The 22,516-nt window shown below is 43.9% G+C and overlaps 1 protein-coding gene across 9 annotated transcripts in view; it reads left to right on the top strand.

The window, feature by feature from the left end:
• The window catches only part of si:ch211-200p22.4 (phosphatidylinositol-binding clathrin assembly protein), a 37,314-nt gene that overhangs the window by 2,483 nt on the left and 12,315 nt on the right, over window positions 1–22,516 (top strand). For 7 of the 9 annotated variants that reach the window (XR_003410723.2, XR_003410727.2, XR_003410725.2 and 4 more), the window contains exons 2-11: window positions 7,404–7,546; window positions 12,719–12,794; window positions 12,921–13,023; window positions 13,765–13,858; window positions 14,098–14,209; window positions 15,264–15,370; window positions 16,570–16,611; window positions 18,396–18,481; window positions 19,175–19,298; window positions 22,191–22,330. Coding sequence is in view for 3 of the 9 variants with exons in the window: in XM_035520054.1 (XP_035375947.1) it covers window positions 7,404–7,546; window positions 12,719–12,794; window positions 12,921–13,023; window positions 13,765–13,858; window positions 14,098–14,209; window positions 15,264–15,370; window positions 16,570–16,611; window positions 18,396–18,481; window positions 19,175–19,298; window positions 22,191–22,330 (1,027 nt within the window). In the remaining 6 variants the exon portion in view is untranslated. Of the gene's footprint in view, window positions 1–4,272; window positions 4,292–7,403; window positions 7,547–12,718; window positions 12,795–12,920; window positions 13,024–13,764; window positions 13,859–14,097; window positions 14,210–15,263; window positions 15,371–16,569; window positions 16,612–18,395; window positions 18,482–19,174; window positions 19,299–22,190; window positions 22,331–22,516 lie in introns of those variants that run through there. The other 2 variants (XR_003410728.2, XR_003410726.2) reach the window with 2 other exon arrangements.

Genomic DNA, 22,516 nt, shown 5'->3' with positions numbered 1-22,516 from the left:
GCCCAGTTGCACTGTTTTGCTTACTTTGTTGCTTCTAGTGGATTGTGACATTAGCAACAAGGGTTTAAATGCCAAAGTAGTGTTGTCATTACTCATTATTAACCCCCCAATGTTACAGCATCTTGCCAAGAGTTGGATTAATACTGAAATGTGCAATTTCAGAGATACCTGTGGTAATTTGACTAAATTTGCCCATTGGGCTCAATTCCTATTCTAAAATGTTCACTTTATCCTTAATTACTTGCTCAGTCCTGTTGTGGATCTCTATGGGGAAGTCTTTGTTGCTTAATAGTATATTTTCTAAAATTGTAGGAAGTCTTCGTTTTAACTACAATAAGTGCTTCTCTTTGTATAATATGTCTTAACTTTGGTGTTTTGGGTTCGTATTGTCACTTTTAATTTTTATTTTAATTTCATCGATGCATCATTTATTTTAATTGCGTTGTGATGACATGCATGTCAAAACCTGATGTTACTCCCAGAATACATTTTTTATCTGATTTATTGCTTTTGTCACTCGGAAATACAGGACAGGACATAGCTGCTTGACATGAACCTGATTATGTCTGGTGTAATCTGGTCTCATTCTCAGTAGGCTGGCTTGATGACTGATACAGGGCTCAATAGATCTCACCAGGAACATGCCTGAAGTAGTGCTACTCACTGAAATCTCAGAAGTTATTTCTGCTGGCTTATTAGGAAGGTCAGCATTTGCCGGTTTGTCAGTGTGCTCTTGCTTTACTGTTTGAACAGTGCTGAGATTTTCAGAGTCAACAAACAGATGTTGCACTCTGACCTCTTATTTAGCAAGTGCAGTGTTGGCATTAGATAAAGATTGCCCTTTTAAGTGGACCCAGGACCAGCTGTTTCTACACAGATCATAACCTTTACCATTATGCCATGGACCAACAAACTGCTCTCAGATCAGTGTAAAAAGCTCTCTGATTGTGGGTAATACACAATTCTAAGTTTGTGAAAAGTGTTTGGAAAGAGTATTTGGAACATCCAGTGCTTCTGTATTTTGTATGTTGCAAGCACTGCGGTAATTTTAGTGACATAAGGTCTTTATCTGCATTTGATGACTTGTTTTGTGCCTTGTGAAAATCACTCCTTCCCCATCACACCACTATACCCTTATAAATCTATGTAAGGGCTGCCACAACTAGTCAGTATCAAAATTATCAATGTGAAATGGACTTGTACATGCTTTATTTAAGGCAAATGGGAAAAATGTCATTTTAGTCAAATTACTGTTATAAAAGGACAGCATAACATTTAATTGGTGTGATTCACAAAACTGTGGTCAGATTTTGAAATTGACAGCAGAACCACTCAAGGTGATTAGACCATATTCAGACACAGATGTATGAGGGTGTGTTCAGAAGCAGTTGGACACGCCCACCATCCCCAACACTGGTACTAGTGCAGCTGTCATTTGAATAGTAAACGGAAAGGACAATCGATGTTTGCAGTCAAAATTCTGTAACAACATCCAAAACTACTGAGTTGTGGAACTGTAAACTGATAACATGTGATATGGAGTGTATATCATGAATATTTATGGTTTTGGTTGGAAATTAGATTTGTGTCCGACGCAGGGCTCAGTTGCTGTGGTGGTTAAAATTCAGACAGTGAACGCACTTGCATCATTGGAAGGAATATGATCCTGAAACTTTTCTGCAATATCATTGCCTGTCTGAAAAGGGCTCAAATCTTACAGTTCTGTTATAATTAATAATAATACATATTATTATAATAATAATAATAATAATAATAATAATTAACAAGTTTGCAGGTTTGAACCAATTCAAATGCACAAGACTTTAATTATGATCAAAAGAAGGACATGATCAAAGTACAGGACATGCCAGCCACGCACATCCTGGTATTACCAAGATTTCACAACTGTAATGAGATGCCACCTTCATACCAACAAACTGTTTAGAAGGCTTCTCGGATGAAAATCGCCACTGAATTTAAACCACAAATTTGTAAGCACATGGGGATCGCTAACTATGTCCTTGATTGGCGTTCTTATGCTTATTTTAGACAAAAATGGAGGCAGGTTTTTTTTAAGGTCAATGTTATGCAGAAAGGTAACTAATTTGTGAATTATGATGCAGGACCTGTTTTACCTCTAAAGGCTCTGAGGATCTTTTGAGGAGGTATGATGTGTGAACAACATTCTGATGGATGTGAAAAGAACCCGTATGAAGGAATGGATGGGGATCGTGAAAAGGCCAGATCATTACACCTGTTATCAATGATGCATCATATTTTCAACAGCTTAGATCTAATTAAATATTTTACAAATATATGTGTGTAATTTATTGCTGGCTGAACTTTAAGTCCCAGTTCATGGATTGAAGGCAGGTGCATTTACAAACAGTTCCTGAAAATGTCCCCGACCCCCTGGACTTTTGCACTTTTGTTTTACATACTCATCTCTGACAATGATTTCACTAGTGTATAGGCAGCTGTGGGAAGTGGCTGGAGGTGAAAGGTAGTGAGCAGACGTAGAGCAGAAGAGACACTGCTGGAGAGGGAGGGATGCAGGCAACGTGGGAATGGGATTTGGGGAATGGTTGTGGGACACCGCAGAACTGCGTCACTGAGCTCATTCTGAAGGAATCTCACTCTGGCCTTTCACAAAAATGCCCTCATCATCATATTTGCTGTCCTCTTGCTGGGGCCACCTACCCACGTAAATCTTCATCTTGCCCATTACAAGAAGCGACCACAAGACTGATCTCAGATCAGAAAGTCCGTGCTGTCTTTTGGCCAAACCCCTGCTCCCTACTCACAGACATGTAGAGAAGGAAAGGGAGGGGGAGACTGAGACAGCAAACAAACCCGCAAAAGGAGGACTCCAGCTATTTTAAGCTGTCTGTGGTTCCAGGGTTATTCTCATGGCGCTGAGAACACAGACTCGTCTTTGGCACCCCCCTTCAAAAAGCTATGGAGGCAGGCAGCTTCTTAGAGCTGGTGCAATCATTCAAGTCAAACATGTCCTCTATTCTCGTATGGTTGATATGAAGGTAAGGGGCCTTTCTTTTTGTCTTCCAACAAAAACCAAACAACCTGTCAAGTCTGGCATCTCTCCTCCTGGCACCTATAATCAGTATCCCGCAAAAGAATCTTTCCCCATCCTAAGTTCCTTTTTATTTCTGCTTCTCCTTCTGTTTGTTTCTCTGTTGCCAGTCTGTGTTTTGTCACCAACCCTGACTTGTGCTGTAGCCTCTCTTAGACATGTTTTAGGCAATGTTTACACAGCAGGGAAGAGTGGCCCAAATTGGAATTTTTAAATTTTTTTAAAAACCAAATCTGATTTTGGGTGGGGGGGCATATTCTCAATTCACAATATATTTTTATGTGACCTATGTCCAGTGTGAAATGATAACGCTCCTAAACTGACCCGCATGGGCAAAAGAACAATTCTTTGTGTGGCACATTCATCCAGAGCTAAACAATCAAAATGGAGTCAGCAGTAAAAGCCACTAGCCTAAGGTTAATGCTGAGAGTTAATCTACAGTGGAGTCTGGCTGTAAATTTGGAAACATTATCATGAGAGTGAGAAGGCGAATGAGGGCCATGATTTTAATGATGGTCTCTGGAGTTACGACAACTACTTCAATGTATATGAGGTCTGTAATTTCACTTTCTCACCACTGAAACCCTGCATTACTGTTGTCATGCATCTTTCCTTCCCAAAGGTTTTGAATGTTGAAGTAAAATTCACATATAGTTCGATCTGGCTATTCAGACAGTCGATTACAGAGTATCTGATATGTACAACATATGAAAGTAATCCCATACTCATATGATACTAAAAATGTCAGATTCGGTGCATTTTTTTTTAATGTTCCACACAGATAATACATCGGTATCACACTTAAAGAAAAATATTGGATTTTAGTTACTTTTGCTTCCTGTGTGAATGTAGCCTTGGTTGCCTTTTTCCATATTGAGTTTAATGTTGCAGCACCTCTAATAGAGTGATTTAGGAAGTGTGTTAGGGAGAAGTTAACTAGATTAGTGGTCTGTTTAAATGGACTGAAATGGTAAATACCCCATTTAGTGTTTCTTTATAGTTCTGATTTGGCTGTTGGAATCTGGTGCTGTATGTCCTGTGGGGGTGTAATGTTTCAGGCCAGATAATGCTGACCTGTGGTCACTGATTACTGATTGTAATGGGAGGCAATTGGCTCTCTCGTGTGTTGTGATTCCAGAGGTCAATGGTAGTGGAGTTCTGGCCGACAGCTGGACCAGGTGCAGACTGTCAAGCCACCTGGTCAGTTACACACACACATACTCACATTCTCTCTCTCTCTCTCTCTCTTAGAGGCCCTGCACCACAGGCTCTCTGAAAGGCTTCGTGTTCTTTCACTAGATCATGTACCGCTGAAAACTGTCATAGTCTGTGGTGCTTGAATGTAATTTCACACACTGCCATTGCAGTGTTTTAATGGTCTGACATATTTCAGTAAGGTGAGCTTTGCATTGTCTTATTCTGAACCATATGTATTTTAATGCATATTTTGTGAAACCAGAACCTCAGCAATGCACTGAAGAGACAGACTTGCTCTAGACATTGACAAGACAGCTGCTAAATAGGATTGTTAATGATGACTAATTCCATTTAGGTATTTAACTAAATCATAATGATGAACATTTAAAATTAGATTCAAATTTGAATAGTATTGCTAAACATGTACAAAATAATGTTTTTATGAACAGCTCCACACAGATCCTGGCTCAGGAAGACTGCCACTTCTAAAATTTGCTATTCAGCATTTAAATGCAGCAATCAAATCGGTATGCATCCAAATTCTGGGCTGAAGAAACATTTCCAACATGTCTGCAAATACTGATTTTCCTGTCAGTATTTGACAGCTAGCACATAGAGCATGAAAATGTTCCCTTGCATTGGTGTAAAACTCAATGTGATGTCCTGGCAACAGCTTTCCCAGGTGAACTAGCAGGTGAGCAGCTCTTTTTCATCCTATCAAATATTGACCAAACCCTAATATTGAACCAATCTGGGGATTTTGGTTAGTTGGCTATGTGCCATAGCCAGGGTTGGCTTGTACTGTCTTTCAACTTTCATCTGGTTTTCAAAAACTATTTAGATATGATGTCTCTCTGAAGGCACAGGTCCTTTCACTGAAAGGACAGGTCCTTTCACTGCTGACCTGGAACCAGCTCCCTTCTTCCAAACCCTTCCCTTAGCCATTATAAAAGGGGCTGGAGCTGGCCTTAGAACAGCAGCACAGCATGAAATGCAGCTTGTACGACATAATGAAGAAATTCTGCTGCAGGGCAGAGCTTGCTGGTTTTGTTTACTGTGGCTGGTATAAGGAGTATCCTGGTACTGACGGGTCCGGAAACCCACTGTGTGTGGACCTGACACTGGGGCTCTCGTGCAGCTGCACACTGCTGGCACATAGAGCATAGACGGAGTGGTGATCTCAGGGGTCACACCCTGGCTGTGTGAAGTCATGATGACCTTCTAACATCATGCTGCTCCTGGCAGAAGCTTGTTCTCTCTGTGCACAGACAACAGGAGAGGCCCATGCTGAGTGTATTCACACTGTGTGTGTCTGTGTATATGTGAGAGCAGGAGAAGGAGAGTGTGTATGCAACATGCATATCTAGTGAGTGTGTGTAACTTCAAGCACATTTGTATGTCTGCCTGTGTCCTCTTTTTTAGGGGAGAGTGAGAGGATTCTTGAGCATGGACTTTAGTGTGAAATATGCCCCTCTGTGTGTGTGTGGGGGGGGGGGGGGTTGCGCAGTCTCGGGACTTTGGCCTGGAAGGAAGTGGAGAAGCTGAAAGGAGGGTGATATCAGCCATGTATCACCACTGCTACAGATTGCCTACAATGCTCCAATCTGCGGTGTAGTACACGAGACGGAGCTCTCTCTCTCTCAGATGTGTTCTACTTCTTCTGATTAAGTCAGCACATCCTTCTTACTTTGAAGCCCCCCTTTCTCTCCCTCCCCAAGGAACCAATCAGCTCTCAGACTCCTCTTCATGCTGCCAGAGAAAGCAAGTGAAGGGGGGTGGGTGGAGGGGGACTGCAGTAGCAGAGAGACAGACTGAAATGGGGAAACCACATTATAAATAAAACATTATTACATCAACGCCTCACTGTTGCATTACTTCCTCACACGCCTGAGTAGGCTGCATGATTAATAACCTGTTCCATCATTTAATATAAGGTAATGTAAATAAATATAAATAGAACACACACCATTCCACATGCACACACAAACATGCATTCAGATATAGTAATGCAAGCTGCAGAGTATTACCAGACCAACCTGTCAGCATGCTGGCTTCTCATTTAACTCTAATGCATTGTCTTGCCATGATTGAATATTCTCAGGTGGTGTGCTTTTCATTTTTGCGTGTTGGCACACGTAGTGCTGTGCACTGTGATCAGTGATCACTCATATCTGCGACTGGGAGCAGCACTAGTTCAGAGTGCCTTATTAAAATAATGGACAGACCCAGAGGACCTCCACTGATGAGCACTGTCACTTTGTGCATGCGCACACAAGACTGCCAAGGTAATTCTTGGGAAAACGGCTGAGAGGGAAGAGGGGTAGTGTGCCCTAGAGAGATCTAAACCATCTACAGGTGTTGGGGAACCACGAAATGATTTTCACACTGTGTTCTGATCTTGTGCAGGGATTAGTAACTGGTTGACAGCTTGGTTTAGGTGAGCATGAACCAGGCTTCCTGGTTAGCATGACCCGGGAAGCCACTAAACAGTGCTCTGCTGTGTGTCTCTAGGAGTGGAGTGAGAGTCCCCTGCAGGCCGATAGCCAGCATTGCAGGCATGCGGAGAAGAGCTGAGCCCCACTGCCTTTGTAAAGAGCCTGTGTTTCACACGTGTGGGCGAGCACCTGCTGGGTTGTGGTTGTGTTTTCCTCCAGCAGTTTAATATCTGACTAACTGATTTGTACAAGATTTTCAATCTGCGAGCTCTTTGGAGGAACATGTAGGCTGCTGTATATGCATGTTAGAATACAGTGATGTATGCATGTAAAATCCTTTAACAGGATATTTTGTTTTTTAAAATCCTTTAAGAGAAATATTTAATGGTCCTGTGATGCTTGGTAATTGGTCATTTGCATATGAGAGAGGATCGTGGCTTGTAGTAAATTTTAAATACAGGTGTGGTAAGTGGTCGGTCTCCTTAACGTAGCTACAGCAATGAAGCTTGTGTCAGTCTGTGCGTGACATGTAATTTGGCAATGTGAGGCGCAATATTAAACGTGTTTGATAAGCACTTTGGATTCTCAAACTGTGTGGAAGATGCAGAATTAAATGTGCAGTTGAGGAGCAGTTTGTGAGATGCAATATTAAACCTGTGTCCTCATGTGTTTTATTGCAGACCTGATCCATTGCACCAATGAGATGAACGTAAATGTGCCTCAGCTGGCTGATACTCTGTTTGAGCGCACAGCTAACAGCAGCTGGGTCGTGGTCTTCAAGGCCCTCATTACCACACACCACCTAATGATGTATGGCAACGAGGTAAGGCACGCTCACACACACACAATGTTATGAACTTTAGCACGGAGAAGTACATATTCGCCTGGGCCTCTGTCCCTCTGACACGTACTTTAATTACATACTGTATGTCAGCTAATCAAGCACCATGCATGTGCACCCATTGCTTAATAAAGTAGCTAGAACTAAATGAACTAAAACCACAGTCTCTTCCCAGTTCAGACACATCCACAGCCTGTTCTGTGCATGCTGTGTGCTGGGCTAGTGGGAAGGAGACATGTTTTTGTTGTTGTTGTTTGTTTGTTTGTTTGTTTGTTTTGTGGACATGTAAGTGTTCAGGATCTGCTGTACACATGTGTACACAATCACAGGGGCTTTTGGTAACTAGCTACCCTGTGACATATATCAGTTTAAAAATGGGCTGTGTTGATTCTACATTTAAATTTAGCTGTGTGAAAACTGATGAGACTTGTATTACTGTTTTTTAAATTTGCAGATTTACTTTTTGCTTGCTGGAGTGTTTTTTGCTAAATGTTAATAAGCTTAGGTTGTTGCCTATATGTAGCCCTGAGCTACATTTGCATTAGACAAAGCTAGGATAATAATATTCCATGGTTATAAATCCTTTCAGGTTCTATATGTGCTTTTGTAGCACTTAGTCTTTTACTGATTGCTTGATGTTCTAAGTCACTCTGGATAAGTTGTTCTGATATAGGAATATAGGCTTCTTTCCCAAACCCAGGTTAAGCCCAAGCCTAGAATGAATTGCAGTGCCAGTGGTGATTCACTGCTGAAAATAATTTTTAGTTCAAGATCAGGCAAAATTCCTGTGTAAGAAACTAGACCTTAATGTAAATGTAAATGCAGGGTCAGTTTCAAGTACATGTCAACTGGAGAACTGGGTGACCTGTGTCTAGTTGCTTTTCCCTTTGTATCAGCATTCCTATCATATCCTGCAGTCTGGACCCAGTTTTCAGATGGTTAATCTGGCTGCTTGTACTGGGTCCGAAGTAGCACAGTGTGTAAAACTCTAGGGACAGTTGGAGGACGTCTACAGTCTCAGACAGGGTACTGACCAATGAGAACCGCACTGATAATGTGCTGATCTTAAGGACATGTGTGTATGAGAATGGGGGTGGGGCTGTCTAAGTCAGTTTTACTAGTGGCCCAGACAATGAATGCAGAATGTGCTTTTGCGCTGTCAGGGACACTATGCTATAAGGAGGGGGTGGGTGTGTGTCTGTGTCTGTGTGTGAGAAGAGGAAGTCAGACTGTTGCTGGGCCTACTGAGGTCTACGCATAGCTCTAAGAATCTGAGAGGGAGAACAGTTTGGAATTTGTATCTGCTTTTTGACGCTGCTCTAATGGGACTGTGTAATTGACAAATTGTTTGCCCTCATGGCAGGACACCCCTAGACCGTCTGGGGTCCCTTGACCTCGTTGGCTGGGCTTGGCTGTTGATGTGTAAGCAGACTCATTGTAGATTCAGCCTGAGGGGAATGTAGGGGCAAGATAGCAGAACACATGGGTAGGGGGTGCTGGGTGGGTTCTTTCATTGGCGGATTGGAGAGTGCCTATCAGTTGTGGGTGTAGGGGGGGTGTGTGTGTGGGTGTAGGGGGGGTGTGTGTGTGTGTGTGTGTGTGTGTGTGTGTGTGTGTGTGTGTGTGTGTGTGTGTGTGTGTGTGTGTGTGTGTGTGTGTGTGTGTGTGTGTGTGTGTGTGTGTGTGTGTGGACCACTTGTGCTGGGAGCTCAGATAAAATGTTTGTGTTGAAAAGATAAATTACTGCCTGCTGATAGCACTCGTTAATGAGACCTGCCAAAGATGATAAAAACACACATGAACTTCAATGGGAACTGGCCTTCAGGGTTCCTTATTAGCTTTTAACTCTGTGGTTGTGGTGCGTTTTAATAGCCCCCACACATATATGGGGCTGCTGTCATATTGGCACAATAGAAACATTTCAAACTGATTCCGATTTGTTTATACTGAGCTTTGTAATTTGGCTATAATTCAGAATGTGGGCTTAGTTCATGGGCCATGGAAATGAGCATGCTCGTTTAAGCATTCCAGCAGTGTATTGCCTCTGTATGCTGCCACCTCCTCTGTTCGCTAAGCAGTGCTGTTCATACAGTGGCTGCTGGGTTTGAAGCTAGCCATTATAATTACCTTTCTAATACACACACACACACAACACAGGCAAAGTAGTTTCTGTGTCTGTCTGCCCCTCTCTCTCTCTCTTTCTTTTTCTTCCTCCTTGTGCAGAAATGTCAGAACTGAGCTGAAGACAAATACTTGCTGCCTGCTAATCAATACAAGTGGTCAGTGCAAGGAGGGGGATAAACTGCATGTGAGCCGTGGATCAGTGACATCTGTGCTACACTGCCAGAGCCTTTGCGGCTCATAGCAGGCCAATGCCAGTGCACTTGCTAACCAGCGCCAAGAGGGCGGGTGGAGTACTGTCATTTTAATATGTGGCTACATACAATAGGATAAATCTGGCCTCCACCTATCATCTGGTAAAGGAGCTTTAGTTTTAAATAAATAAATAAATAAATAAATAAATAAAACAGCAGTTATTGTGAAAGAAAGATGTGATCAAACTGGAGGCAATGCTTTCAACGTTTTTCTGCATTGCATGAATTTTGCCAAGTGAGGGTTCTAAAGGAGAAATGAATTGGTCTTTGCAGTTCATTATTCATAAAGACAGATTCATTTTCTTTGTCTCGTATCTCATTGCAGCATATAGGCTCTACATATTCTGCCTCAAAATAGCCACATGCAACAAAATATGCCACAAACCCCGAACAAATTGATTCCCCTAAGAATAAATGGTCTCCTTTTCACGCCCGTGTCTTTTCTGCTGTTTTTATTTATTAGCACACTAGTTGCCTGGGGCGTATCCATAGAAACCTAAGAACTTGAGAGAAAGGAGCGCACCATCCACCCCTCTGCAGAAGTGCATGCATGCTCAGCCATGCTTTGTGAAGCCCACAGGGTCAGGCAGGAGTTTTGCTACCGTGATGATCAAGACGTTTAACACGTCAGATCCCAGATCAGCATTTGCTTCTTTGGGGTTAAAAAAAACAAAAGCAACAAACTAGAACAAAACAAAGCACCAACCTCCTTAACAGTCTACTACTCAAAGGCCTCAAAAACATTGCTTTCACTACACAGGGTATATTCTCCTATTATTACTGGAGGATAGGCTCTGGCATTACTTCAGGGTTCTTGCCTGTCTGTATGCTGAAGTGTGCTGTGAATGAGTTGCCTTGATTTAGTTGCTGCACCAAGAATATACAGTCACCCCTACTATTTAGACCCTCTGCGCAGGAATGAAGCCAGTGGCATTCTTCTGGTCTCCCAACCCCTGTTCACTGCAACTATAGGTCATACCTCTGCATGGTGCACACTGTTTACCCAGGAACAAAGTTAATTCTCACTACTAATCTGACTTTGTCCAGTAGGCTCTTATTAAACATTTTTGTTCAATTTTGATAAGCAACACAAGCGTTTTTTTTGTTGTTTGTTTGTTTTTTTAGCCTGCGTTGCCAGGGATTTTCTCCAGAATCAGCAGTAGCTGCTTCCTTGTTTTGACACGGCCTTTCCTGGTTGACCAAGCACAGGAACCTTCTATAAAGGTCAAAGAAAAAGTTGCCCTAGAATGTTTTTTTTTTTTTTTTTTTTTTTTTTTTTATATATATATAAAGTATTTTAAAATTATTCTCTGATGTCTATATAGAAGGTATGTATTTGGTCTGGGCTAAGATGCAGGGTTTTTTGGTGGCTCATAAATAATTGACGAGCTCTGCTCTGGTTGACTAGTGCACGGCAAGGTACCCCAATGGCTCACAAACTCCATAGTTTAAAATGGCTAGCTGTTTGGGACTCCATCGGAGAATATTTCAGTTCTCAAAACTGAGGGACAGGTTGACTAGATGTCTTGTCATTTGATGGTCAATGGTCTTGACAAAGGGATTGACAAAGATGCATGTTATATTTTATTTATATGACAACACAAGCTATTTTCTGAATAGGACACAATAAACCTCTGTGTAAACAAGTTAGCTTCCTAGGCCTTCATACTATTTATTAGCTAGCAGCTCACTTTGAGTGTAACAATAGCTAATCTTACCTATACTAGGTAGTTGTCTACTTGTTTTCTTTCCCAACAACAAAATGTAAATTATTTATAGTTGTTGGCTCTGGCTCACTATTAAATATCCAGTGAGTGATTTGAGGTATGTTACAGTATGTCATTTTTATGTACCAAAATTCCTTATTTGACTATACTAAAGAAATTGAGTCTTCCATTCTATGGCACCTTTAAAGGTGCTCTATGGCTACAGAATTCCTAATAAAAATTAGCTTGCGTCACTTGAATGTTAAAATTTGTCTTAATGGCTCCTTTTTGCTCTTCTAAGCAAGGCATCTTCAGCATGCGATGAGCCACCCCTCTAAGATTTCTGAGAGTTTTGTGGAGTTCAGGAAACCATACATTCTTAGCCTGAGGTTATTTCAGTTGGTCAATCTACTTTCCCTTACAATGTAAAAAGCTACCAAGTTTTCTCAGAGAGGAAAAAGGCTCAAAAGAGTTTTACGAGGTTTCAGTGACCCTGAAATACTTTGGCCCCTGCTGTCCATCTTGGATTAAACAAACAAAACTACTCCTTTCCAAAAACCCCACATAATTTTTGTACATTTCTGTTTTAGCAATGAACAGAAAAATATCAGGGCAGGGGGGCTTTCTGCTGCCTCTCTTTCCCTGTGCAGCACTTTCTGAAATGACTGCTTGCTAAATAAAGCCAACGAGGCCACTGCCATTACAGGTACCTATAAGCAGCCTAAATCGTCCGTTTTAGCCATGCTTTTTATCTTATATAGGCTTGTTTTTGGTCTCCTTTTCCTGCCACCTTATTTGGCATGGTGTTTGTCTCTGATTTCAATCATGCTTTATCATCCCATGAAGTCCAGAGAGCTGAGAAGTGTCTGGACTCCCAAACAAGCCCGTCCTGCAGCCGTATCAGACACCGCAGACAGGCTCTCGTCCAGCAGCATTGTCCTTGCTCCTGCTGCCTTCCCGATAAACCCGCCGTTCAGCTCAGGCATCAGCAGTAGCTCACGTGGAACGGAACATTGGTCTGAGTGCTTTGATTGTAATCAGTCTTCTGTCTCGCCTCTTTTCTGTCCCTGCAGCGTTTCATTCAGTACCTGGCCTCGAGGAATACTCTCTTCAATCTAAACAACTTCGTTGATAAAGGTGCATTGCAAGGTATGTGCAATTAGGAACGTGACTTGTGCAGTGTGTAAAAATGATTGAGATTACATTTAAACTCCTCATATGCCTATCTTTTGGTCTCACACTGGTTCTCACACACACTATCTATCTCACTCTCAGGTTATGACATGTCCACCTTTATCAGGCGCTACAGCCGGTACTTGAACGAGAAGGCTCTGTCCTACAGGCTAGTGGCCGTGGACTTTACCAAGATGAAGAGAGGGTGAGTAAACAAAGCATGTTTCACTTCAAGGAGGGAAGGCAAAATAAATTCTGAAGATAAAGGTGATTATCTGCAGGTTACATGTGGTATTCACCATGGCAACAACACTGTTCAGTGTTCCAAACATAATGCAGTGCAAGCTTGTAAGCTTGAATATGAATTGATCAAACTGATCACACTGAGCTCAGAAACCATCCTTTGATTTTCTGTTCAGTTCAGTTCATTAATTTGGACCCGGTTGCTTTTCCAGTAGCAGGCACGTCTGCACTCTCTGTCTCTGCGGGCCGTGATACAGTCATGCAGCTCGTTAACGCACTAATGAAGTTGCCTTTAAACGCTGAGCAAGCAGTTGATTATTTAAACGCTGTGATTCGGAGGGGAGAGCTAAAGCACTGCCTCTCGGGGCTCCTCTCAGCCGGAGTGTTGCTGCGTGGTTATTTACAGCCCTACCCGTACTCTCATCAGGGCTACAGCGCGAAACGCGCACAAGCGAGACCGGCCCTCCTCAGGCTGTCAGGCTAATTCAGCGCGTGCCACTCTTCCCCAGTGTGGCCTGCAAGAGTGCGACCACTTCTGCCCTCAGCCAAGAAAGTCCAGAGGGACTGTGGTACAGGGCAGAGCCAATCGAATGGCTTCGTCTGCCCAGCTGCGTGGCGTGTTAGTGAGCCAGTATACATGCTGGGTTGTTTGCGTGCGTTTGTTTGTTGGTTTATGTGCGTGTTTGTGCATTGTATTGTGCAGTGTTGATGGAGTGATGCGCACCATGAACACAGAGAAGCTGATCAAAACGCTGCCCATTATTCAGAACCAGCTGGACGCTCTGCTTGATTTCCAGGTGCGGATGTGCATTCCTAAGCATGAGTGGGTGTGTGCGTGCGCGTTTGTATGTTTGTTTGTGTGTGTCTGCGCACGTAAATACAGTTGATTTATTTATTTTCTATGTATTGTTGTGTGGAGAAAACCTGGCAAGAGAACACTAAAAAAATTGTTACTTACTAGCTCAGCTCTCGCTCACTTTTTTAAAAAAATTTTATTTTTATTTTTTTTGGTGCGCATGTGTGCGTGCGTGTCCAGGCTAACCCTAATGAGCTTACCAATGGCGTGATCAATGCTGCCTTCATGCTGCTCTTCAAAGATTCCATCCGTCTGTTTGCTGCCTACAATGAAGGGGTCATCAACCTTCTGGGTGAGTTGCTGTCTTCTCTGACTCTATGCTTATGTACTCAAAAACCCATAAGCAGGCATGTTAAATGTTTTTGTGGAGAGCTCTCTCTCTCTCTCTCTCTCTCTCTCTGTCCTATTCATGCTCTCCTAGAGAGATGCATGTCGAAGTCTTAGAAAAGTGTACCTTCTCTCTCAGAAAAGGATTTTTTTTTTTTTCTTACCTAGTGTGCTCTGATCTCACTCTCCCAGAGAAACTTAACTGGTTCTCGCTCTCTGATTGGTGTGTCTTATTCTCTCTGGCTCAGAGACATGTTATATTCTCACACTCACGGAACCAAATGAGAAGTGTGTCCTATTCTCACCCTCTCACAGATGTGTGCCCAACTCTCACCCTTTCATAAAAGTGTGCTCTATTCTCCAACTCGGAGCAGTACCCTACACTCTCAGAAAAGTGTGCCTTATTCTCACTCTCTGAATAGTGTGCCTTATTCTCACCCTCTCAGAAAAGTGTCATCTATTCAGAAAAGTATGCCCTAATCTCACCCTTTCAGAAAAGTGTGCTCTGTTCTCACTCTCAGAGCAGGCTACAAGAATGCCAGATTGAGTCGTCTCGTCACATTCTAAATGGCTCTAGGAGTCTGACGTCTCCTCTTGCTCTTTCTTGCTGCCTGCATGTGCTCCTTCACACTGACTTGATGAAGGCACGTGCCATAGCAGAGCCCAGCCCTGCACTATTATCAGCGCTGGCATGGTTCAGATGTCAAGAACAACGCTTATTTTCCTCTAAGCTGTTTTTAGCATAATAGCTCAATCTTTAAGTTCAAGCCATTTTTAAAAGGTGCCTGCAAATTCCCATAGATGGTGCCAGAGTTGACTGGTCGAAGCGAGAGCTAGATGTGCTCGCTGTCCTTGAGAAGGCAATTTGCCTCCTGTGGTTTCTTTCTGGGTGCTGCCAGCGCCGTCACATAAGCGTGTGTTTTGACAGCTTGCTGATGTGGTAATTACAATCTTTTTTCTGCTCAAATCGCCCAGCTAATGGCTGTGCTTTCTCACTTCTCTTTTCTCCTCTTTGACAGAGAAATATTTTGATATGAAGAAGAACCAGTGCAAAGATGCTTTGGACATCTACAAGAAGTTCCTGTACAGGATGACAAAGCTGTCAGAGTTTCTCAAAGTAGCAGAGGTACTGTTTTTGTCCTTGTGTACACACCCACACCCACCGACGAGCAGGCATGTTGAATGTTTTTGCTGAGGAGTCCTTCTCTCTCGCTCTCTCGCTCTCTCTCTCGCTCTCTCTCTCTCGCTCTGTCCTTTTTGGTGCTGGGGTTTACTGGCGCACTCATTCTGGCAATCGGCACTGTTCGCACAGATACTACTTGCATGAGTTGAACAGAGAAGGAGCTTTGGCCTTCTTGGCTCACAATGACCCTGTATCCTGTAGTGCACCATCACACCCTCCATCCTCTACACCCACCTATGACCGGTGTCAGCTGCTTGACCTGCTGTGGAGTCATGTAGTTGGAGCCCATAGAGGATCTAGACACTGCTTGCCTTCTGGCCCAGAGTTCAGCAGAACACTTTTGAACTCCTCAGAACAGTATGACGGTCACGTTAGAGCTGCCCAGGGCTGCCTGAGGGTCACGTTAGAGCTGCCCATGGCTGAATATAAGTTGCTCAGGACGGTCTTGGGTAGGACCTGACCAATATATTGTTTGGCTAATAAAATGGCTGAAATTAAGGATCAGATGATTTTATTGCTTTTAGCTGGAATCCTGCCAATAAAGCACAAATATTGAATCTTTTACATTATATAAGACCACCCAGTAATGTGAAGCTATTTTGAACAACAACCAAATATTCTGTTGTGTGTTGAGGGACTCCTACAACTCCTGTCCTCTCAAAACAGCAGCCATTTTACCTTGATTTTTTTTTTTTTTTTTCTTCTCTTTTTGAGTTTCTGCTGTTTGACTGTAAGAAATGTGACCATTTGTAAAATAATCAAGATGGTCAGAGCTGTGTTTGAGTTGGTCCGGGCTATCTGGGAGCCATGCAGTACATGTACCGATTACAATTTGTTTATGTGGAAGAGGCTTTTTATGTGTTTTTAAATTGCTTCTGTGTGTTCTGTTCCAACACACTGGCCTCTGTGGCCCATTCCCAGTGGTGTGAAGCTTCCTCCACCTCTACATTCATGCCCATCTTCTCCTGAGGTGTCTTAAGTGGACTGCAGCTTGCCTGACCTCCGCATTTCTGTTCATGTTCCTCTTTATTTTTCCATTTTACAGCCATTGCATGAAGTAATGACCCTTTGTTATTTTGTTTCTTTTCTTATCCCCCTCCCTCTGTTGTTGTTTGCCTGTTTTGTTTGTTTGTTTGACACAGCAAGTTGGGATTGATCAGGGTGACATCCCAGATCTCACTCAGGTCAGTGTACATCTCATCTCCACTTCCTGCTCCTACCCTCTCTCTCTCTCTCACACACACACATCTGTCTTGCAAGTCCTGTCTCCCCAGCCACAGTGTGTTACATGAATTTTTGTGTCTTATTTGAAGCATTTTAAGGCTTTGACTGCACTATATATATTGTCATCACTAAAGTGTGAACAGACCAACCCAATGAAACCTGTATTTTAAGGAACTAAAATAGTAACAGGCCCTCTGTTCATCCTTCAGAGTACCAGAGGATCTTACATTGTAGGTGATGGCTTGTGTACACTGCTTGTATTGGGCGTGCACTGTGCTGCCACTGGGTTTGCGACTGCTTGCATAAATGAGTTATTCCATTTCTTTCTTAGCTGAGGCTAGCCTCCCCCCAGTTTGCATGACATTCTCGCCCTTGTACGTTGGAGAGGCACTCCCAGCCTCGCCCGTGCATGTGGGAAAGGGGTTTCCACTTTTCCCCTTGTACCAGTGAAGACTGAGGCTGGGTTGTTGTGGGGGTTTTTTTGTTTTTGTTTTTTTTAATAATAATAAAAGATGCATTTTACATTAATTATTTTGTCCCCTGTTGTTCTATTTACTGCTGTCTGTCACAGTAGGGGATGTGGCCTCTCAGGGCATTTTCCCCATCGTACACGTGTCTGTCAGGGAGTAAACCCTGCTGCCTTTCCTTAACACCTCTCACTTATCTCTTTTGTCTGATTGCTGTCCAGGCTCCTTTTAGCATGACAGCCCATAAGTGTTTTGCATCTTAGAGTGCCAAGTTTCTACTTGTTTCTTGGTTCCAGCATGTTGGAGTCCCATACTCTTTGTGAACAAAGAACATATGGAATCAAATCAAGAAGCTGACTTCTCTGTCTAGTCAGCGGGAGTGTACGCTGTGGGAAGCTGGCTCTGGAACGAGCATGCAGACCACTCAGAGCCACTGAGCGCATTGCTCCTGCTAACACTGACAGGGTTTAAACAAGCTAGCACACTGGTGTGTACTGTAGAGTGTTAGCCATTGAGTGCTGGGACTCTCTTGCAACAGTGGTGCTTTAGAAAATGGTATACCTGCTTTCATACCTGCTTTCAGAATGCCCACTGCTCATTCGGCCGTGTGGTCCAAGTCAGTCGTAGGTAGTTTTAAGCTTTTTAGACTTTTTGTAGCTCTCACTTAAGACGCTTAAGGGACAGAGGGCAGCTTGGCCTGCATTAGTATCCAGGGCCAGTGAGAGACAGCAGATTAACACTGAAATCCATGCGACTGTCAGGAAGCTTCCGTCACAATCCTAAACTGCTCGGGGACAAACTTCGAGCATGCTAGTATGAAGTGAATGCCGCAGTGTGTCAGTGCAGCTGACTGCTGTTCAGAGTCTTGCCACTGCTGAAGTCTGGCTAAATGTGCAGCAGTGGGTGGGCTCTACTTGCCTTCCAAGCAGGGCCATGCATGGTGACTTCACAGCCCTATGAATACACTGGCATGTTGATTTGATGAATAGATTCTTAATGTACATGTTCCCTAACACACATACACGCGTGTAAGCGCACACACACACTCACTCTGTCTCTGTGCTCAGTTCCCCTTTTCCTCTTAGCTTGTTAAGCTAATGTTCTACTATAATTTGGAAGTAATTGTTTTCTAAGACAGGTGTGTGTTTGTGAGACTGTGTTTGTGTACACACATTCACGCACACCCATGTAAGTAGCTTGTATGTATGTTGGAGTGCAGTGACGGAAGAAGTGCTGCATATGCAGTCTCCAACTCTCTCTTCCCTGCTGTTCCTCAGGCTCCCAGCAGCCTGCTGGAGGCGTTGGAGCAGCACCTGGCCTCCTTAGAGGGCAAGAAGACCAAGGAGTTCTCCGCAGACAGCAGGTACACTCCACTGCTGAGTCTGGAAGCTGTGGTGGGAGGCAGTTCCAAGTTCAGCCAAATCCTACATACAATAGACACAACCTCTGATGCCTTACAGTTCAAAATGCCAATCTCGACCAACTTGAGAGAAATGAGTTTTAGAAAGGTTGAAGAAAGGAGGTAAAAACAACTTTCGTCATTGGACACATGAGCGCTTGGACTAGGTCCTAAAGACATTCCATGCCACTCCATCACACAGGTGGTCACGTAAAGGCTTGCATTAATAAATTGCCTTAAGCACTCCCTGCCCTTGGGGTTAGCAGTAATTAATCTAGGACCATGGTGGCAGATTCCTGCATGGTTCTTGTAGGGAGGAAAGTGGATGAGTTTAATCTAGTAATATCACACTGTGATTACATGTGATTTGGGACCATCCCTTCCCTGCACTGTCATCAGTGTGACTATAGTAATTAAATAAGAAGAAACCACTGTGCCCCCTAAGGCTCTTGCCTCATTTCAGCCTTGTCGTTGTCTCACACCCTCCCCAACAATCTCTCTCTCTCTCTCTCTCTCTCTCTCTCTCTCTCACGCGCGCACACACGCTTGCTCGCTCACTCACTCACACACACACTGTCTCTTTCCCTGCGCACACTCTTGTCCTTATGCCATTGTTCTTACTGTTGTTCGTGTGGGTGTGTGTTTCTGTCCCAACAGAGCCACCACACTCTCCAGCGCCGTGTCATCTCTCTCCAGCACTGGAATGTCCTTCAGCCGTGTGGATGAGAGAGAGCGGCAGCAGGCCCTGGAGGAGGAGCAGGCCAGGCTGCAGGCGCTCAAGGTGGGCAACAATCTCCTCACAAGCAACCATCACACCAACATGTTTCAACCAGCCCAGTCAAACTCAGCAGTGCAGCCTTAAAGTGCAGCCTCTTTTACCTTCCATTGACATCTGTATCTGCAATAAAGCTAGTTGTTTTTACAGTTTTTCAAACAAATTTTTTTGGATAAAGACTTTTTCTCCTTGTGGGAAAAAAAGAGTGCTAGGAATAAGTCCAGAAGCAGAGATATATTTAGCATGCTCCTTTGCTAAGACTGCACAGTGGCTTTTTTTTTTTTTTTTTTTTTTTTTTTTTTTTTTTCCCCAGTTTCATTTTTTTCAGCTCAACTTTTGTGCTGTGGTGTCTCTCTGGGCAACACTAGCCGTTTCGAGCCACGTCCTCTCTCACTCAGGATAAAAGCACCTGGTTGTGTCGTCACAGCCATAGATCTGCCCCACTTGGGCTTTTGCTCAGAAGTGTTCTTCATCTGACTCCACCTGCCGCCTACCTCAGACAGGCCCGAAAACCTTCACAGTACACACCCACCCGCTCACCCACACCTAGATTGGTGATTTGGCATTGCCGGGCCAACAGCACAGGTGTGGCAGAAACGATCCTTCCCTGCTTGCGCACAGCCCAGCCTGGTTAAATAAGTAAAAGCATCAAATGCACTAGGAAATCCTAGTGTCAAGCACTTAGGTGAATTAATGTTAATGCATTTATTTTGGCAGCAAGAGCATATACATGATGCTAATTAGCTTGTTGAGGGGAGAAAACAAATGTTACCCCAGAGGCCTTTGTTTCTGTGTGGGATTCCCACAGTAAACGGTCCTCATTTCACCAAAAGGAAACGCCTGGTACACACAGGTGTGGAGACAGATGGATAGCATACCTATTAAGACAGCACACAAACAGTAGGAGAGGACCTGCGCAGCACTTTGCAATTACTGTTTACAGTCATGCTGTTCTGTTTTCACCACAGATTACAGTAGTTTAGTGCAGTATTTCACTTACCCTGACCGGCATGGGAACTTGGATAGATATGAGTGCTATGATGATAAAATAATTTATCATTTTATTTTATATATACACACACACACACACACACACACACAGTGCAGCTCCTTTCCAAATCCTCTGTTGTGCCATCTACTGTGAGCGAGGTGCCATAATGCTTCTGAGCCTTATGTCATGTTTAAATGGCGGTGTCCTGCTCTTTTTCTGTGAGCGAACCAGAGTAACTGATCTCTGATGAGGAGACAAGTTTAGGACACTGTTCTTAGAGCTGCTGCCCATATACCCGATACTAGAAAAAACACAGCTGATCTGGTCTAAGATCAGCTTGTGACAGAAGAAAGCTTGATGCGTCTTCTGGCGGAACAGAGACTTGGCAGGAGCAGAGCTATAGTGCTCTTTGAACAAGCTGTCCTTTGCAAACAGAGGTGTGTGTGTGTGTGTGTGTGTGTGTGTGTGTGTGTGTGTGTGTGTGTGTGTGTGTGTGTGTGTGTGTGTGTGTGTGTGTGTGTGTGTGTGTGTGTGTGTGTGTGTGTGTGTGTGTGTGTGTGACTCCAGACGCCCATAGCCCATCAATGATTAGCTCCAGGTGGTGAGAGGAGGGTGAGGTTAGCCAACCTCTTTTGTCCATTTTGGAACGATATGTCATCCCATATCAAACACATACTCAACAGATGCAGGGAAGCTAGTGTCCTGGAATGTACATTTTGGTAGCACTGTCACTCGTGTGTAGTACATGTAGCTGGGCACATGTTACATCAGAGTGCAAGAATCTGCATTTCATTATAGCTTGCAGCACTAAGGGCAAGTAATAATTTAGTTACTCAATTGTTGTCCACAACTAGGGTTTAAGTGCAGTCTTTTCACATGTCATACTGTGCAGCCCTGTAGACCCACACATGTAAAATAAAATGCTGTAGTTCCACTTCTTTCCTTCTTTTCTTTTTTGTTTCTACTTTTTTCTTTCTGTCTCTTCCTTTCTCTGTTTTTGTTTTTTCTGCCCCTCTGTCACTGTGTCTCTTTATGTGGGGGGCCCTGGTTATTCTCCTCCCTTAGAGGCTGCCTGACTACAGCCGCACAGTCCACCTGTGTTCTATCGCACTGCTGGATAGGCTTGGACTATGTGGTCGGTCCTGTTCAGGCTGGCCTTTTGTCTGGGGTGCAATATATGGGTGTGGTCTTTGTCAACAGGAGCTTGTGCTGAGTTGAGTGGTTCATGCTCATCTACGATGTGTCCACATTGGGTGGAACATTAGCACTGGCTTTTGTTTCAGTTGGTATCTGGCTATGGGCTTGTGGTAGCTTCAGCTGCTTGTGTGGGAGATATGATTCAGTGTTGGGTATTGCCCCTCCCTGTGGCATTTGTCAGTCTGTTTTACAGCTTTAGTCTGGATAACGGCTTATTAGCTTGCTCGTTGTGACCACATGATTAGCAATTGTGCTATAAAGGGATGTGTATGGCTGCATTTGCCAGAGGCTCAACAGCTAGGTACTCTGTCAGGAGGAACTACTCCTGATGCATCTTACACCAGTAGAACTGAGGTCTGAGACACGTGCACACACACACACACACACACACACGCGCGCACGAACGCATGTGCGCACACACACACTCAAGGCAGCCAAGAGAAGACCAAGGGCTCCAGGCCAAGGGCTGTGCTAGTCTGGGTGGAGAGCAGTGCCCCAGGCCGGCTGCCCTTCCTACACCAGCGGCTCCAGCAGGTGCAGTCACCCCCACTCCCTGCACTCTTCAGCAGCACCATCTCCACCGAGTGTGCACTCGGGCTCCTTGTGTTCGTCCGTTCGTCCCCCCACTACATCTGGCATGCCATGCACTGACACGTTCTGAAGGCTCACACCTTCACGTTGCCTCCCTGTGTGTGTGCGTGTGTGTGCAGGACCAGCGCCTAAAGGAGATGAACGTGCAGACTCCCACTGCATCTCCTGCAGCTCTCCCTGTCAGCAGTGCCACCAACCACAGCGTGGTGCTTGACCCCTTTACCAACCACACCACCACTGCCGCCCCTGCCAGCAACAGGTCTCCCGCCTTCTCTCACCTACGCTGCATCATGTCCATTTTTACTGTATTATACTGCAATAATGTTTATATACTGTGTAGGCTGTTCGACAGTATAACCAGTTTACAGGACATTTGTCTTATGCATAGAATCATCTCTATATAGGAACGTTGTGAAACTGCTGGACTGTTTTCTCTTGGTGTCTC

This window comes from Electrophorus electricus, chromosome 19 (assembly GCF_013358815.1).
Source record: "Electrophorus electricus isolate fEleEle1 chromosome 19, fEleEle1.pri, whole genome shotgun sequence".
NCBI classification, from domain to species: Eukaryota; Metazoa; Chordata; class Actinopteri; order Gymnotiformes; family Gymnotidae; genus Electrophorus; species Electrophorus electricus.
Note: the sequence above shows the minus strand (reverse complement) of the source record. Positions and strands in the feature narration are given on the sequence as shown.